Below are 19,906 nucleotides of genomic sequence, written 5' to 3' on the forward strand. Positions count from 1 at the left end.
CAAAGTCGGCAAAATCGCCGATTCGTAAATATCGCTGACACATCAAAATTCGCGAGAGCATAATTTCGTCAATTTTCCACCAAATTTCGTACTTTTTGTTTTATTACCTTCACAAAAAGATTCTCTACGATTTCATAAGAAAAAATAACAAATTTTTTTTTTTAAATTCTTGGACACTGGTGTGTGACTCCAGATTTGGGCCTTGGACCCTGAAAGTGTTAAGTACATGTCATGATAAATGCTTCAGAGATATTGCATAAAAAAAAAATTATATGCTCAGCCAACCCTTACTTATTTGCAATGATCATTATCTGCAGTGCATCTGTGCCAAACATGTCTTTAGTGCAGTTTGGCTTTTAATTTGCCCAGCTATACAGGTTATATGAGTTTTTGTCTTGGTGTTTCTGCTCTTTGAGTTCTCACCTTCAGTTTAGCAAAGGGTTCTGTTTGTATGTGGATGTACTGGTGTGAGGATTCCTAAGTGGTTCTTCAGAACCAGAGAATAATACAGTACTGTTCATGTAAATTATAAACATGTATATTCCAGTACTGATCCTTGTGGAACCGCATTATTTACATTTTTTCCTCTTACCCTCAGTCGATGTTTCTGTAAAACAAAATATCTTGCATCTATTCTACCTGTATTATTTGTGTAGAGAAATGGATAGATACTCTACTGTATAGTTTGAGGAACAGCCATTCTTACATGGAAACCTTTTTGTTGACAACTTATTCATGTTTTTGTCTATACAGTACTTGTTTATTGTATTTATTCTATTATTAATGCTTATAGGGTGCATTTTTTCTGATACTAAGTAAAGCTGTACAGTGTTAACAGGTTATATAATTTCAGCAAGTGAGTCATGTAGGAAGCACTGGAGCAAGTCCAACAGTAGCCATGTTGGATCTTCAACGCCTCGTTTACATTTGTTGTGCTTGTTTGCGTCTTCTGAGAATATATATTAATGAGGTCTACCCCAATTCAGGTTAGTTGCCAGAACTCAGGGTATATATTAATGATGTCTTCTGCAATTCAGATTAGTTGCCAGAACTCAGGATGTATGTTAACAGTGACTACTATAATTCAGGTTAATTGCCAGAATTATGTGTGTATGGATGATAGTTTTTATAAATAATTAACTGAGGAACAAGTTTAAGAAAGTAGTCTGTTTTGCTTTGATTAAACCCATGTCCTGTTACTGCTCATATATCACACCCAAGTAACCAACAAATAGTGAAATAAGGTGCTAAAACTTTTATGTGAGTACTTAGCACTGAGACAGACCCTTTGCCTTAGCATTCAGCAGGTGGCATTGCTTCTTAACTAGGAGCTCATTCCTGTAATCTGTTACAGTACAGGACGTCCTTCAATCTAAAGCCTTCTTTATACTTTGTAATCCTACTGAGTAGCATCAGTTGTTGCAGCTCATAGTACCTGACATGGCTTAGAAGTCTGGAGTTTGAACCGTTGATGATTTGAGGAGTATTTTCAGTTTTATATGTTCATAGACCTTTGAGACTGTGAGCCTACTGATTTGCCTTTCTTCTTGTTTATCCATTTTAAATTTTTATATATTATATAAGGGCATTGCAAGTATTGGTTAAAGCACTTACAATGCCCTTTTTTATTTATTTCTTTTTGCTGTGGTGGTCCTTTCTTATGCCCTTTCTTCCTACTATTTTGTTTCTATACTGTGCTTGGCCACAGTCACATAGCTCTCATTTATCCTCTTTTTGAAGAATTTTTATTTTATCACCTGCTTTTTTTTTTAAATTTTATTCTGTTATTATGTATTTTTTATTTATTGCATCATGATACATAACACTTTGTCGTGTCATTTTTTGTCTATAAAACATTACAAAGATTTTGCTAATTTTCCTGGCTTATTTTTTAAGTCTTCTTCAATTTCGGCTCATTAATTCTTTTTCCATGTTTCAGGTAATTTAGCTGCATCCTTGCCTCTGAAGTCTTTATATCTTGCATGCTGAAGCATCAGCTTTGCCATTTTTACCCTGCCTTAGTGGGAAATGGCTGACACGTTAAAAAAAGAAAAAATTGTTGCAATCTTGATTGATAAAGCATGAAAAACTTATTTCATCAATACCTTGGGCTTCTTTGATTGCACTTACAATTTGTTATTAGATTCACTGTTGTGTCATAAGCATCGAATTCTGTTCTACCTATTAAATCTCATATTACCTTCTCATTATATATGCTTCTAAATTACTTTGGACAGTGAAACCCTATTTTTTGGACCTATGGGATATAGTCTTGTAAATATTCCAGATAGAGCATTAACCGACTTCTATGTTACTGTTGATATAAACAAACTGCTGTTTCTATACAGTACAGTGTTTTGCTTCTTGATAACTTCCTTCTGTGTGTTAATACTTTCTCTCCTGGTTCCAAATTATCTTAGCACTATTTTAACATTATTATAGACTTGGTACTTTTGTTTTCCTCACTATAATCTTTAGCTTGAAAATTCCTCTACTCAGAATTAACAAGTGCATATAATTAAGGGTTGTGCAACTTTTCAGTGCGAACATTAAGGAGTAATGGTGAAAAAGGCTGCCTTGCAGAGAGTGTTGCAGATGTACGTGGACTCCTTCGTCAGATGCTGTCTGACCCAATACCTTCTCTCTATCCTTCACGCAAAGGCAAAATGCGTAATGGAAGAGGTATTTAAAAATTTCATATATTTATTTAAAAATGTTTCATTTTATTATCTTAACCCTTAAACGGTCCAAACGTATATATACATTCACGCGCGTAGCGCCCCAAACGTATATATACGTTTTATTTTTCATTCATTCAAAATTAGCGCGATAGGCCTGAGTCACCTAGACATGAGAGAATGGGTGTGCGCACTCAGTGTGCGCAGTATACAAAAAATCTGGGACGCCTGGGTACCACATGGTAGGACCAGTTACATTCAGCTCCATCCTGGGTCAACATCATGGCACATCCTCGTGATTCACTCACGCCTCGTCGTATTAACACTCTACTATTCGAGGAAAGTGATAGAGATCGTGAGTTTAGTGGATTTGACACCAATGGGGCCAGTAATATTCAAGGAATTAGTGAAAATATCGACTATAACCCAGATGACCTCCAGCCCATCACCTCTGGGGTAGCGACACCTGTCCTAGGGCCAAGCACCTCTGGGGTAGCCAGTGTGGCCACATCAGACCCTAGGCCAAGCACTTCTGGGGTGGCCAGTGTGGCCACAGAAGACCCTGGGCCAAGCACCTCTGGAGTGGCAAGTGTTACCCATAGGCAACTTCGCAAGAGGAAACTATCATTTTCCCGGTGTTTTAGTAGTGATAGTGAAAGTGATGCAAGTGATGATGAGATTGATTTTATGCCAATTGAGGATTCGTCTAGTGATAGTGACGTTCATTATTCACCAGTGAAACGTACTTTTAGGCGTCGTTATCTATGTTCAGGCAGTGTGCCATATGCAATCCCCAAGGGTCGTGGCAGGTCACGATCCAAAACCCCGGTCACTGATAGTGAAAGTGATCACGAAGGGGAGTATGCGGGGATGGAGGAAGTAGTGGTGGGTGGCATGGTGCCTGGACCACATGGCGCAGTGGGTGGACAGACAAAGGACTGCCCGGCACCCCCTCAACCATGTGCTGCCTACACTCCTCTCCCTCCTCCTCCTGCCCCCCCCCCTTGCCTCATGTCACAGGTCCACCCTGCACCATGTGATCGTGAGTGGAACTGGACACAAAGTATATTCGTGCCACAGCCTTGTGATTTTGATGCTAGTGGAAGTGGTATCCAGCCAGAATGTCCCATAACGAATGAGTCTACGGAGTTAGGCTATTTCCAGTTGTACTTTGACGAGCCTACAATGAACTTGACAGTGACTCAGACAAACATTTATTACCAATATGTCATGAACAACACAACAGAGGTTGGAGAATCATCACGGCTGCACAGGTGGAAAGACACAACAGTGGCTGAAATGTATTTATTCCTTGCCACTGTCATGCTTATGCCACATATCTATAAGAACAATATACGTAATTACTGATCTACAGACCACTTCATCAGTACTCCAGTTTTCCGTGACCTCCTTCCCTGCAACAGATTCACTCTGTTGCTACGAATGTTGCACTTCGCAGACAGAAATACGCCAGACAGAAATGACCTTCTATACAAAATCCGGGAAGTGTTTATGTATTTGAAGCAGAAATTCAGTGTATACTTTTATCCCTTCAAGAACATTGTTGTTGATGAGTCCTTGATTCTGTTCAAGGGACGCCTGTCATTCAAGCAATATATATCGAGCAAACGTAATCACTTTGGTATAAAACTTTTTGTTATGTGTAACTGTGAGAGTGTTGGATGTAATGGTATACACAGGGAAAAACGCACTCGATGATGACAGAAGGATGTTGGGCATTTCCGGTGATGTTCGCAGGATGATGGAACCATACCTTGGCAAGGGCCATACATTGTACACAGACAACTGGTATACAAGCCCTATGCTTGCTGATTTCCTATGTGTGAACAATACTGATATATGTGGAACAGTGAGAAGGAATAGGAAACATATGCCAAGGTTCACTGGAGGCAGTGTTGAAGGTGAAGTGCAAGAGTTTCATGCTAATGACATCATGGCACTGACGTGGCATAACAAACGAGATGTGACATTGCTATCAACCATCCACAGAAACGAGATGGTACAAACAGACAGACTGAGCAAGTTCAACAATGAACCTATTGTGAAGCCACTTGCTGTCGTGGATGATACGAACAACATGCGACTAGTTGACAAGTGTGACATGATGATAGGGTTTGTTGACTGTGTGCGTAGGAGTCGCAAGTGGTATATAAAACTGTTTTTTCACCTTGTAGACATTGCAGTGCTCAATGCATTCAGTATGTACGAAGTAAAGACTGGAAAACGACAATGTTTTGCAGATTTCTCTCTGAATCTCGTCAAACAGATAGCAAGAAAGTATGGTACCACACCTGTACCTTCCCCTCAGCAGCAACCTGTCACACCACAACCTGTCCCCCAACCACAGCCAGTGGGGGAAGTGCCAGACCGAATCACTCCTAACTGTCACTATCTGGTACCAATACCACCTACCCAAAAGAAGAAGAATGCCCAGAAAAAGTGTATTGTGTGTGCTACCACCAAAAAACGACCCCAACAGCAGAAGGACACATGATTCATGTGTCACCAGTGTGGGGTGGCACTCTGTATGAATCCATGCTTCATGGAGTATCATACAATTGTGGAGTTCTAGAAACATAAGTGGGACATGTAAATACTTGTATATAGTTGTAGATAATAATGTGTAGCAATAATGTTGAAGGATAAGCTATGGCAGGAAAAGAGGGACTATAAATGTATTTATTCAAGGATTATGTGGAGTAAAATAAAGATTGTATGTGAAAAGTGGGTTATAGTAAGCGTGTATGCACCTGGAGAAGAAAGAAGTGTAGAGGAGAGAGAGAGATTTTGGGAAATGTTGAGTGAATGCATGGGGAGTTTTGAATCAAGTGTGAGAGTAATGGTAGTTGGGGATTTCAATGCTAAAGTGGGTAAAAATGTTATGGAGGGAGTAGTAGGTAAATTTGGGGTGCCAGGGGTAAATGTAAATGGGGAAACTTTAATTGAGCTATGTGTAGAAAGAGATTTGGTAATAAGTAATACATATTTTATGAAAAAGAGGATAAATAAATATACAAGGTATGATGTAGCACGTAATGAAAGTAGTTTGTTAGATTATGTATTGGTGGATAAAAGGTTGATGGGTAGGCTCCAGGATGTACATGTTTATAGAGGGGCAACCGATATATCGGATCATTATTTAGTTGTAGCTACAGTTAGAGTAAAAGGTAGATGAGAAAAGAGGAAGGTGGCAACAACAAGTAAGAGGGAGGTGAAAGTGTATAAACTAAGGGAGGAGGAAGTTTGGGGGAGATATAAGCAACTGTTGGCAGAAAGGTGGGCTAGTGCAAAGATGAGTAGTTGGGGGGATGAAGAGGGTTGGAATAGTTTTAAAAATGCAGTATTAGGATGTGGGGCAGAAGTTTGTGGTTATAGGAGGGTGGGGGCAGGTGGAAAGAGGAGTGATTGGTGGAATGATGAAGTAAAGGGTGTGATAAAAGAGAAAAAGTTAGCTTATGAGAGGTTTTTACAAAGCAGAAGTATATGGACAGTAAAAGAAAGGTGAAGAGAGTGCTGAGAGAGTGCAAAAGGAGAGCAGATGATAGAGTGGGAGAGGCACTGTCAAGAAATTTTAATGAAAATAAGAAAAAATTTTGGAGTGAGTTAAACAAGTTAAGAAAGCCTAGGGAGAGTATGGATTTGTCAGTTAAAAACAGAGTAGGGGAGTTAGTAGATGGGGAGAGGGAGGTATTAGGTAGATGGCGAGAATATTTTGAGGAACTTTTAAATGTTGAGGAAGAAAGGGGGGTGGTAATTTCATGCACTTGTCAGGGAGATATACCATCTTTTAGGAGTGAAGAAGAGCAGAATGTAAATGTGGGGGAGGTACGTGAGGCATTACGTAGAATGAAAGGGGGTAAAGCAGCTGGAACTGATGGGATCATGACAGAAATGTTAAAAGCAAGGGGGGATATAGTGTTGGAGTGGTTGGTACTTTTATTTAATAAATGTATGAAAGAGGGGAAGGTACCTAGGGATTGGCAGAGAGCATGTATAGTCCCTTTATATAAAGGGAAAGGGGACAAAAGAGATTGTAAAAATTATAGAGGAATAAGTTTGAGTATACCAGGAAAAGTGTATGGTAGGGTTATAATTGAAAGAATTAGAGGTAAGACAGAATGTAGGATTGCGGATGAGCAGGGAGGTTTCAGAGTGGGTAGGGGATGTGTAGATCAAGTGTTTACATTGAAGCATATATGTGAACAGTATTTAGATAAAGGTAGGGAAGTTTTTATTGCATTTATGGATTTAGAAAAGGCATATGATAGAGTGGATAGAGGAGCAATGTGGCAGATGTTGAAAGTATATGGGATAGGTGGTAAGTTATTAAATGCTGTAAAGAGTTTTTATGAGGATAGTGAGGCTCAGGTTAGGGTGTGTAGAAGAGAGGGAGACTACTTCCCGGTAAAAGTAGGTCTTAGACAGGGATGTGTAATGTCACCATGGTTGTTTAATATATTTATAGATGGGGTTGTAAAAGAAGTAAATGCTAGGGTGTTTGGGAGAGGGGTGGGATTAAATTATGGGGAATCAAATTCAAAATGGGAATTAACAGTTACTTTTTGCTGATGATACTGTGCTTATGGGAGATTCTAAAGAAAAATTGCAAAGGTTAGTGGATGAGTTTGGGAATGTGTGTAAAGGTAGAAAGTTGAAAGTGAGCATAGAAAAGAGTCAGGTGATGAGGGTATCAAATGATTTAGATAATGAAAAATTGGATATCAAATTGGGGAGGAGGAGTATGGAAGAAGTGAATGTTTTCAGATACTTGGGAGTTGACGTGTCGGCGGATGGATTTATGAAGGATGAGGTTAATCATAGAATTGATGAGGGAAAAAAGGTGAGTGGTGCATTGAGGTATATGTGGAGTCAAAAAACGTTATATATGGAGGCAAAGAAGGGAATGTATGAAAGTATAGTAGTACCAACACTCTTATATGGGTGTGAAGCTTGGGTGGTAAATGCAGCAGCGAGGAGACGGTTGGAGGCAGTGGAGATGTCCTGTCTAAGGGCAATGTGTGGTGTAAATATTATGCAGAAAATTCGGAGTGTGGAAATTAGGTAAAGGTGTGGAGTTAATAAAAGTATTAGTCAGAGGGCAGAAGAGGGGTTGTTGAGGTGGTTTGGTCATTTACAGAGAATGGATCAAAGTAGAATGACATGGAAAGCATATAAATCTATAGGGGAAGGAAGGCGAGGTAGGGGTCGTCCTCGAAAGGGTTGGAGAGAGGGGGTAAAGGAGGTTTTGTGGGCAAGGGGCTTGGACTTCCAGCAAGCGTGCATGAGCGTGTTAGATAGGAGTGAATGGAGACGAATGGTACTTGGGACCTGACGATCTGTTGGAGTGTGAGCAGGGTAATATTTAGTGAAGGGATTCAAGGAAACCGGTTATTTTCATATAGTCAGACTTGAGTCCTGGAAATGGGAAGTACAATGCCTGCACTTTAAAGGAGGGGTTTGGGATATTGGCAGTTTGGAGGAATATGTTGTGTATCTTTATACGTACATGTATATGCTTCTAAACTGTTGTATTCTGCGCACCTCTGCAAAAACAGTGATTATGTGTGAGTGTGGTGAAAGTGTTGAATGATGATGAAAGCATTTTCTTTTTGGGGATTTTCTTTCTTTTTTGGGTCACCCTGCCTTGGTGGGAGATGGCCAACTTGTTGAAAAAAAAATTGTGTGTGATTCAGCCAGGTGTGCAAAATCACCTGTCAGTGTGTACATGTGTGTTTATGACAATGTGATAAAAATTTCGTATGTAATATTGGTGTATAAACAAAACTTGGCATTGATATCAGATGACTTACTATGAAACATAATTATCATATCATGAAAACCAAGAAAATGAAAAAAAAAATGGAAGAAAACAGTAAATATGTTGAATTTCTGCAAGCAGCAGTTCTCCATGTTGCCGTCAGGTGATCGCCAAGTGCCAACTTCGCGGCCTCATACCTCGGTAAGTACTGACCCTAAATTTTTTTTTTATGCTAAAACACTTAAAAAAAATGTGCTCTTTTTTTCTATATAATTTTTTTTTTTTTTTTTTTTTTTCAAAAATATTTGGGGCGCTGAGCGAGTGAACGTATATATATATTTGGACCATTTAAGGGTTAATTTTAATATGAGACTCTTGATATTACTGTAAAAAGCATTTCTGCAATGGATTTCTTATAGGTACTTTAGTTACTTAAATGTACTTCAGCTGATTACTTTTAAACAAATAAAGAAACTTTATTTCTATGAAGTAGATTTTTTTTTTTTTCAACAAGTCAGCCGTCTCCCACCGAGGCAGGGTGACCCAAAAAGAAAGAAAATCCCCAAAAAAGAAAATACTTTGATCATCATTCAACACTTTCACCTCACTCATATATAATCACTGTTTTTTGCAGAGGTGCTCACAACACAACAGTTTAGAAGCATATACGTATAAAGATACACAACATATCCCTCCAAACTGCTAATATCCCGAAACCCCTCCTTTAGAGTGCAGGCATTGTACTTCTCATTTCCAGGACTCAAGTCCGGCTATATAAAAATAACCGTTTTCCCTGAATCCCTTCACTAAATATTACCCTGCTCACACTCCAACAGATCGCCAGGTCCCAAATACCATTCGTCTCCATTCACTCCTATCTAACACACTCATGCACGCCTGCTGGAAGTCCAAGCCCCTTGCAATATATCCCTCCAGTATACAGTGGACCCCCGCTTAACGATCACCTCCCAATACAACCAATTATGTAAGTGCGTTTGTACGTGTATGTTTGGGGGTATGAAATGGACTAAGCTACTTCACAATATTCCATATGGGAACAAATTCAGTCAGTACTGGCACCTGAACATACTTCTGGAATGAAAAAATATCGTTAACCGGGGGTCCACTGTATTATATAATTAGGGTAAATGACATATCTTTCTTTCTTTCAACACACCGGCTGTATCCCACCAAGGCAGGGTGGCCCAAAAAGAAAAACGAAAGTTTCTCTTTTAAATTTAGTAATTTATACGGGAGAAGGGGTTACTAGCCCCTTGCTCCCGGCATTTTAGTCGCCTCTTACAACACGCACGGCTTACGGAGGAAGAATTCTGTTCCACTTCCCCATGGAGATAAGAGGAAATAAACAAGGACAAGAACTAGAAAGAAAATAGAAGAATACCCAGAGGGTTGTGTATATATATGCTTGTACATGTATGTGTATGGATTACCAAAACTGTTGCCCCGAGGGCTGAGGAAGGGTTGTTGAGGTGGTTCGTACATGTAGAGAGAATGGAGCGAAACAGAGTGACTTCAAGAATGTATCAGTCTGTAGTGGAAGGAAGACGGGGTAGGGGTCGGCCTAGGAAAGGTTGGAGGGAGGGGGTAAAGGAGGTTTTGTGTGCGAGGGGCTTGGACTTCCAGCAGGCATGCGTGAGCGTGTTTGATAGGAGTGAATGGAGACAAATGATTTTTAATACTTGACGTGCTGTTGGAGTGTGAGCAAAGTAACATTTATGAAGGGGTTCAGGGAAACCAGCAGGCCGGACTTGAGTCCTGGAGATGGGAAGTACAGTGCCTGCACTCTGAAGGAGGGGTGTTAATGTTGCAGTTTAAAAACTGTAGTGTAAAGCACCCTTCTGGCAAGACAGTGATGGAGTGAATGATGGTGAAAGTTTTTCTTTTTCGGGCCACCCTGCCTTGGTGGGAATCAGCCAGTGTGATAATAAAAAAAATAAAAATAAAATATGTATGTGTAGTGTGACCTAAGTGCAAGTAGAAGTAGCAAGACATACCTGAAATCTTGCATGTTTATGAGACAGACAAGACACCAGCAATCCTACCATCATGTAAAACAATTACAGGTTTTCGTTGTACACTCACTTGGCAGGATGGTAGTACCTCCCTGGGTGGTTGCTGTTTACCAACCTACTACCTAGGGTAAATGACATATATTACTACTTTATAGAAAGCCCCTTATAAATAGATGAGTACAAATAGGAAGAACGTCTGTCTCGCACTTATCAGATGGAGGATTGAGCTTCCACCACGTCTTGCGCTGAATGACCCACATGGGTTGAGCACTTAACAATTATTTCTATGGAAAGCCCCTTGTTCTGCAAAGCATTTTTATGTACTTCACACCACTGCATCATTCATAATATCTCATGACACATGGCACTCATGCTAATCCTGCTACATTATTCACTCATAACATCACAATAAGGGTGACATTTCAGTTTGTTGTAACTAGCTGTAAATTGTGCTAATATGTTCCAAGTTTTGTTATATATAAACAGAGGGCTTCATTAAGGATGTAATAAGGATACTTCAGTTGAGAGAACTGTTATCCTATTTTGTAATATGTATAATGATATGGTATGTAAAGGCAACTTTTCTTGAGCCTCAGTTTTGTATAAGAGAAAGCTTAAATTAGGTAGCTTAATAATAAATTTGGAGTGTGGAAATTAGGAAAAGGTGTGAGTTAATAAAAGTATTAGTCAGAGGGCAGAAGAAGGGTTGTTGAGGTGGTTTGGTCATTTAGAGAGAATGGATCAAAGTAGAATGACATGGAAAGCATATAAATCTATAGGGGAAGGAAGGCGGGGTAGGGGTCGTCCTCGAAAGGGTTGGAGAGAGGGGGTAAAGGAGGTTTTGTGGACGAGGGGCTTGGACTTCCGGCAAGCGTGCGTGAGCGTGTTAGATAGGAGTGAATGGAGACGAATGGTACTTGGGACCTGACGATCTGTTGGAGTGTGAGCAGGGTAATATTTAGTGAAGGGATTCAGGGAAACCGGTTATTTTCATATACAGTAGGGCCCCGCTTTACAGCGTTTCACTTTACGGCGTTCCGCTAATACGGTCATTTCAAATTATGACCAAAACTCACTATACGGCTCCCCCCACCCGACTTTCTAATACAGTCACCATGCCCCACCCAGTTTGTTTACATTCTCCGTGAGCTCAGTAAGCACTAAGTCTCTCCATTTTGTCTGGAAACTCAAAAATTTCAAATGTTTTTAAAAGTTATTTCATATTTTATATATACTCTGATAATTATACTTATGTATACCTGTACCTAAATAAACTTACATACTGTGCTGGCGTGCAGGTACACATTAAAATTGGTAAGAGTGTCTTATGTCTCCAAACGTCATATTAGTAATGATAATAATAATCATTGAGTCTCATTTAAATGTCGTATATTACGTTAATATACACATTTTCATTAATCCATCTATGATATTTTTTCAAAATTATATAATAAACACGATGCATAACATATAAATAAGATAAATACACCCCACAGTAGCATAAATAAACATAAATGTGAGATGTGGTAGCAGACGACTTGCACAAGTGACGCCATATTAGAAATGATAATAATAATAATAACAATACTCACCGAGTCTCATTAAATGTCGTATATTACGTTAATATACACATTTTCATTAATCCATCCATGATATTTTTTTCAAAATCATATAATAAACACGATACATAGCATAAAAAGATGATAAATACACCCCACAATAGAATAGTCGGACTTGAGTCCTGGAAATGGGAAGTACAATGCCTGCACTTTAAAGGAGGGGTTTGGGATATTGGCAGTTTGGAGGGATATGTTGTGTATCTTTATACGTATATGCTTCTAAACTGTTGTATTCTGAGCATCTCTGCAAAAACAGTGATAATGTGTGAGTGAGGTGAAAGTGTTGAATGATGATGAAAGTATTTTCTTTTTGGGGATTTTCTTTCTTTTTTGGGTCACCCTGCCTCGGTGGGAGACGGCCGACTTGTTGAAAAAAAAAAATAATAAAGTGAATGAATATTACATTATCTAGTATTTATGTAAACTAGACAAAGCTTGTATCTAATTCCTTTAATGTATATGTTGTATATTTTTAATTTTCAGATACAGGACCACTGACACGAATGGTAGTGTCTGTACTAGATGAATGTCACAAGACCTTTGTGTCTTGCTTTCATGCATTTTATCCCACGGGACAACTGAAGTGGGCTTGCCTCTGTGATCTTCTGCAGTCCAGAGATGTGGTAACTAAAGTCAGTTTTAGCAAATTGCTCTTGTATTACAATAATTTTGCATATAATTATTGTTTAGCATGGTGGAAATATAAACACAAATGCAGTATAATGTGATCCTTTATTGACTACGTTTCGCCCACACAGTGGGCTTTTTCAAGTCACAAACAGAACTACCTGGGGTGGAAGGAACGCGAGTATTTATAGTCCGGTTCAGAATGCTGAGGTCAGGTGAAGAATGTTGCATCTGATGATGTACCGAGTGGGGTTATAGAGTCTAAAAACTTGGGTAGCTTGGAAAGGAGATTGGACAAGTTTGTGAGCAGACCTTCTACAGTGTTCTTATGTGGGATAGCGACGAAGAAGTTTCTTGGCAAGTGGTTCAGCTATGTTATAGAAGCCACTATTCTGGTTGAAGTTGTCGGATATAGAAATAAGTGATGATTCCAGGATTCTTCGGTATTGAGTGTTGTCTTCTGTGGCGATAAGTCTTGAGTTTCTGTAGTTTATCAAGTGGTTGTGTGAATTACGGTGTTGTACGCAGGCATTCCTTGTGTCGTCAGACCTGCTTGCATATTGGTGTTCTGAAATACGTGTTTGGAGGTCCCTTGATGTTTCGCCCACGTATAACTTGTTGCAGTCATTACAAGGGATTATGTATACCCCTGCAGAGGATGGAGGCTTGTCCTGTTGGCTTTACGTGTTTCTCTTTCGAAAATCACCTCTTTCAGCAGACTTTTGGACTACCCATGGGTTTGCCACTCAGTGCAGTCCTGGCGAACCTATACATGGAACATCTAGAAGCCGAACGTTTCTCCACCATTATTCCTTCGTCTGTCACCTGGCTCCATTATGTTGACGACATTCTCCTCATAACTCCTAAACGCTTCAACGTTCAAGCTCTCCAAGACAAGCTCAACCAGGTCGAGCCTTCAATCCAGTTCACACTTGAAGAAGAAGTCGACAACACTCTTCCTTTCCTTGATGTCCTGCTCTGCAAAACTGACCACGAACTTCGTTTTAAAGTCTATCGAAAACCCACCGACCAAAACAATCTTCTCCACTTCCACTCTCACCACGACACCAAAACCAAACGTGGTGTAATTATAGGCTTCTTCCTGCGTGCACTCAGAATCTGCAGCAACGAGTTCCTTGAGGAAGAATGCACTATAATTGAACAAATATTTTCTAAACTCCACTATCCTCGTCACTTCGTCAGAGACTGCAGACGGCGGGCATTAAACATCTTCAACACACCCAGAGAAGACACTGCCGAGAAGAGATACATAGTCCTTCCCACCAACTCCATTGCCAAACATGTTTCCAACATCTTTGCCAAAACATCATTCCAAGTATCTACCTCCACAACCACGACCATCAAGGACATCACCAGTAGTAGACAGGACAAGCCTCCATCCTCTGCAGGGGTATACATAATCCCTTGTAATGACTGCAACAAGTTATACGTGGGCGAAACATCAAGGGACCTCCAAACACATATTTCAGAACACCAATATGCAAGCAGGTCTGACGACACAAGGAATGCCTGCGTACAACACCGTAATTCACACAACCACTTGATAAACTACAGAAACTCAAGACTTATCGCCACAGAAGACAACACTCAATACCGAAGAATCCTGGAATCATCACTTATTTCTATATCCGACAACTTCAACCAGAATAGTGGCTTCTATAACATAGCTGAACCACTTGCCAAGAAACTTCTTCGTCGCTATCCCACATAAGAACACTGTAGAAGGTCTGCTCACAAACTTGTCCAATCTCCTTTCCAAGCTACCCAAGTTTTTAGACTCTATAACCCCACTCGGTACATCATCAGATGCAACATTCTTCACCTGACCTCAGCATTCTGAACCGGACTATAAATACTCGCGTTCCTTCCACCCCAGGTAGTTCTGTTTGTGACTTGAAAAAGCCCACTGTGTGGGCGAAACGTAGTCAATAAAGGATCACATTATACTGCATTTGTGTTTATATTTCCATTGTGTCGGTATTTTATACCATTTATTTCTATTGTTTAGCACTTTGAATGACTTTACCATCACACACTAGCTCTATTTGCATAAAGCACTATAACATTTTCATCCAGTTTTAGAAGATAGTTGCTGTATTACCCACTTTAAAACCTAAGATTAGCTAACTAGGTTTCTTGACTCCCTTCATAGATATTACTATACTCTCACTCCAACAGCATGTCAGATCTCAAAAACAAAAAATGCTCCTCAACTACCTCTGATCTAACATACTCATATGCTCACCTATGCTAGTGCTAGGTTTTCATGCCCCTCACTCTCAACATTGTGCTTTCTTCTAGCATTTCTTCAGATGCTTTTTACACATCCACCCCAGATATATACTCTCTCAGTAAACCTGCCATCTCAACAACTATTCTCTTCACTCACTGAATTATATCTGTCATACCACCACAGTCTATCTCTGCATTCCTTGTTCCATACATGTTAGTTGCTCATCACATTCTTTTCTGGGAAAACATTTCTTCTGCCTCCATATTTTTCCTTGCTGTTACACTTAAAATCATAATTCACACCCATACAAATTATTCAGCATATCTGTACTCTAATGATCCCATTTTTGCAAACAAGAACAAACTTTTTTTTCTATCCACATATTCCTAAGCATTATTACAACTTTCTTCCATTTATTCTTAGATTTAACTTCTTCTTTCAACAAACTGGCCATATCCCACCGAGGCAGGGTTGCCCAAAAAAAGTAAAAACAAAAGTTTCTCTTTGTAACTTTAGTAATGTATACAGGAGAAGGGGTTACTAGCACCTTCCTCGTGGCATTTTAGTTGCCTTAGATTTAACTTGTCCTTCCCTATTTATTGATTCATTCACTCCCAGGTATTTCTATATACAGTGGACCCCCGCATACCGTTGGCATCACATAACGCTAAATCCGCATACCGATACATTTTATCGCTAAGATTTTGCCTCGCATACCGCTAAAAAACCCGCTCAACGCTATTCGTCCGAGACGCGTCTAATGTGCGGCCTGAGCCAGCCTCACATGTTCCGCCAGTGGCATTGTTTACCAGCCAGCCTCCGGCTGGCTGGTAAAGCTTATAGTGTGTGAGCGTTTTAGATAGGAGTGAATGGAGACAAATGGTATTTGGGACCTGACGATCTGTTAGAGTGTGAGCAGGGTAATATTTAGTGAAGGGATTCAGGGAAACCGGTTATTTTATATAACCGGACTTGAGTCCTGGAAATTTGAAGTACAATGCCTGCACTTTAAAGGAGGGGTTTGGGATATTGGCAGTTTGGAGAGATATATTGTGTATTTTTATATGTATATACTTCTAAACTTTTGTATTCTGGGCACCTCTGCAAAAACAGTGATTATATGTGAGTGAGGTGAAAGTGTTGAATGATGATGAAAGTATTTTCTTTTTGGGTATTTTCTTTCTCTTTGGGTCACTCTGCCTCGGTGGGAGATGGCCGACTTGTTGAAAAAAAAAAAAATATTTTATTAACACATCTGCAGTTTCTCACCAAGGCAGGGTAGCCCAAAAAAGGAAAACTTTCATCATCATTCACTCCATCACTGTCTTGCCTGAGGCATGCCTACACTACAGTTATAAAACTGCAGCATTAACACCCCTTTTTCAGAGTGCAGACAGTGTACTTCCCAATTCCAGGACTCAAGTCCGGCCTGCCGGTTTCCCTGAATCCCTTCATAAATGTTACCTTGCTTGCACTCCAACAGCACGTCAAGTCCTAAAAACCATTTGTCTCCATTCGCTTCTCTCTAACATGCTCAGGCACGCTTGCTGGAAGTCCAAGCCTCTCACACACAAAACCTCCTTTACCCCCTCCCTCCAACCTTTCCTAGGCTGACCCCTGCCCCACCTTCCCTCCACTACAGATTTGTATATTCTCGAAGTCTTTTTATTTTGTTCCAACCTCTCTACATGTCCAAACCATCTCAGTAACCCCTCCTCAGCCCTCTGGATAATAGTTTTGGCAATCCCACACCTCCTCTTAATCTCCAAACTACAGATTCTCTGCATTATATTCACACCACACATTGCCCTTAGACATGACCTCTCCACTGACTCCAGCCTTCTTGTTGCAACATTCACAACCCATGCCTCACACTCATACAAGAGCATTGGTATAACTATGCTCTCATACATTCCCTTCTTTGCTTTCATGGATAAAATTCTTTGTCTCCACAGACTCCTTAATGCACCACTCACCTTTTTTCCCTCATCCTTCATAGACCCATCTGCTGACACGTTCGCTCCCAAATATCTGAACACATTCGCCTCCTCCATACTCTCTCCCTCCAATCTGATATCCAGTCTTCTGTTACCTAATTTTTTTTGTTATCCTCATCACCTTACTCTTTCCTATATTCACTTTTAACTTCCTTCTTTTACATACCCTACCAAACTCTTCAACCAACCTCTGCAACTTCTCTTCAGAATCTCCCAAATACACAGTGTCATCAACAAAGAGCAACTGTGACAACTTCCACTTTGTCTTAGATTCTTTATCTTTTAACCCTACACCTCTTGCCAACACCTGAGCATTCACTTCTCTTACTACTCCATCTTTAAATATATTGAACAACCATGGTGACATCACACATCCCTGTCTAAGGCCTACTTTTACTGGGAAATAATCTTCCTCTCACTTACATACTCTAACCTGAGCCTCATTATCCTCGTAAAAACTTTTCACTGCCTTCAATAGCCTACCTCCTATTCCATACATTTGCAACATCTGCCACATTGCCCCCCTATCCACCCTATCATATGCCTTTTCCAAATCCATAACTGCCACAAAAGCCTCTTTACCCTTATCCAAATACTGTTCACCTATGAGTTTCACTGCAAACACTTGGTCTACACACCCCCTATCTTTCCTAAAACCTCCTTGTTTATCTACTATCCTGCTCTTCGTCTTAATCATTTTTTTTTTTTTTTTTTTTCAACAAGTCGGCCGTCTCCCACCGAGGCAGGGTGACCCAAAAAAATAAAGAAAATCCCCAAAAAGAAAATACTTTCATCATCATTCAACACTTTCACCACACTCGCACATTATCACTGTTTTTGCAGAGGTGCTCAGAATACAACAGTCTAGAAGCATACACATATAAAGATACACAACATAATACTATCAATAATAACTCTACCATGCACTTTACGAGGTATACTCAACAGACTTCTTTCTTTCTTTCAACACACCAGCCGTATCCCACCGACGTGGGGTGGCCCAAAAGGAAAAACGAAAGTTTCTCCTTTCAAATTTAGTAATATTTACAGGAGAAGGGGTTACCAGCCCCTTGCTCCCGGCATTTCAGTTGCCTCTTACGACTCGCATGGCTTACAGAGGAAGAATTCTGTTCCACTTTCCCATGGAGATAAGAGGAAATAAAAAAGAACAAGAACTAGAAAGAAAATAGCAGAAAACCCAGAGGGGTTAGTTAGTTACCATTTTGTCCAAGGCACATGTCGATTAGACACTAGGCCTGTTGTGTGTGTAGGTGTGTGTGTGTGTGTGTGTAGGTGTGTGTGTGTGTGTGTGTAGGTGTGTGTGTGTGTGTAGGTGTGTGTGTGTGTGTGTGTAGGTGTGTGTGTGTAGGTGTGTGTGTAGGTGTGTGTGTGTGTGTAGGTGTGTGTGTGTAGGTGTGTGTGTATGAGTGTGTGTATGAGTGTGTGTATGAGTGTGTGTGTGTGTGTGTGTGTGTGTGTGTGTGTGTGTGTGTGTGTGTGTGTGTGTGTTTGTGTGTGTGTGTGTGTGTGTGTACGTGTACATATATCCTCTCCTCACTTAACGACAGAGTTCCATCCCTAAGACCACGTCATTAAACGAATTCATCGTTAAGTGAGGAGCATACTACAATGGTAGTAGGTTTGTGTCAACCATCCTTGATATTGTTTTAATGGCACCTTTGCACCATTTATAACATTTCTGGTATATTTTTAAATGTTTATACAGTAGTTTACTGTATATTGTAATAAACAGAATAGAGGAAATTAGCTCTAATATACATTATTTAGTTATGCATTCTGGTCAAAGAGCCCGTAGCAAGTCTGAGTACGTCACTAAGTGAGGAGATGCTGGCTCTGTGTGTGTGTGTGTGTGTACTCACCTAATTGTGGTTGCAGGGGTCAAGACTCAGCTCCTGGCCCCGCCTCTTCACTGATCGCTACTAGGTCATCTCTCTCTCTGCTTCCTGAGCGTTGTCATACCTTGTCTTAAAGCTATGTGTGGTTCCTGCCTCCACTACATCACTTGCTAGGCTATTCCACTTCCTGACAACTCTATGACTGAAGAAATACTTCCTAACATCCCTCTGACTCGTCTGAGTCTTCAGCTTCCAATTGTGACCCCTTGTTTCTGTGTCCCCTCTCTGGAACAACCTGTCTCTGTCTACCTTATCTATTCCACGCAGTATTTTATATGTCGTTATCATGTCTCCCCTGACCCTCCTGTCCTCCAATGTCGTCAGTCCGATTTCCCTCAACCTTTCTTCGTAGGATGTGTGTGTGTGTATGTGTGTACTCACCTAGTTGTACTCACCTAGTTGAGGTTGCGGGGGTCGAGTCCTAGCTCCTGGCCCCGCCTCTTCACCGTTCACTACCAGGTCACTCTCCCAGAACCGTGAGCTTTATCATACCTCTGCTTATGTACTGCTTATATGTGTGTGTGTGTGTGTGTGTGTACACACACTGGCTGTCTCCCACCGACACAGGGTGGAACAAAAGAGGATAGACTGGAGGATGTATAAATCTGTAGTGGAGGGACTGCAGGGTAAGGGTCATCCTAGGAAAGATCGAAGGGAGGAAGAAAAGATTTTTGTGTTTGAGGGGCTGAGATATCCAGCAAGTGTGTCTGAGTGTGTTAAACAGGAGTGATTTTTATGGCTTGACATGCTGCTGGAGTATGAGCAAGGTAACATTTATGAAAAGATTCAGGGAAACCAGTTAGCTGGACTTGAGTCCCGGAGGTGGGAAGCACAGTGCTTGCACTTTAAAGGAGGGGTGAGAATATTTGCTGTTTGGAGGGACACCTGAACTGTTGTACCTATGTGCCTCTCTGACAATTCAGTGATAGTATGAATGATACTGAAAGTGTTTCATTTTTGGGTCGCCCTACCTTAGTGGGAGATGGCCAGTGCTAAAAAAATA

The 19,906-nt window shown here is 40.4% G+C and overlaps 1 protein-coding gene across 4 annotated transcripts in view; it reads left to right on the forward strand.

Moving 5' to 3' along the window:
• The window catches only part of hiw (MYC binding protein highwire), a 300,830-nt gene that overhangs the window by 79,282 nt on the left and 201,642 nt on the right, over nucleotides 1–19,906 (forward strand). For 3 of the 4 annotated variants that reach the window (XM_053789308.2, XM_070094063.1, XM_070094065.1), the window contains 3 exons: nucleotides 854–986; nucleotides 2,542–2,682; nucleotides 12,593–12,741. In XM_053789308.2, coding sequence (XP_053645283.1) covers nucleotides 854–986; nucleotides 2,542–2,682; nucleotides 12,593–12,741 — 423 coding nt within the window. The remainder of the gene's footprint in view (nucleotides 1–853; nucleotides 987–2,541; nucleotides 2,683–12,592; nucleotides 12,742–19,906) is intronic. The other variant, XM_070094064.1, reaches the window with a different exon arrangement.

This window comes from Cherax quadricarinatus, chromosome 44, assembly GCF_038502225.1.
Source record: "Cherax quadricarinatus isolate ZL_2023a chromosome 44, ASM3850222v1, whole genome shotgun sequence".
Classification (NCBI taxonomy): Eukaryota; Metazoa; Arthropoda; class Malacostraca; order Decapoda; family Parastacidae; genus Cherax; species Cherax quadricarinatus.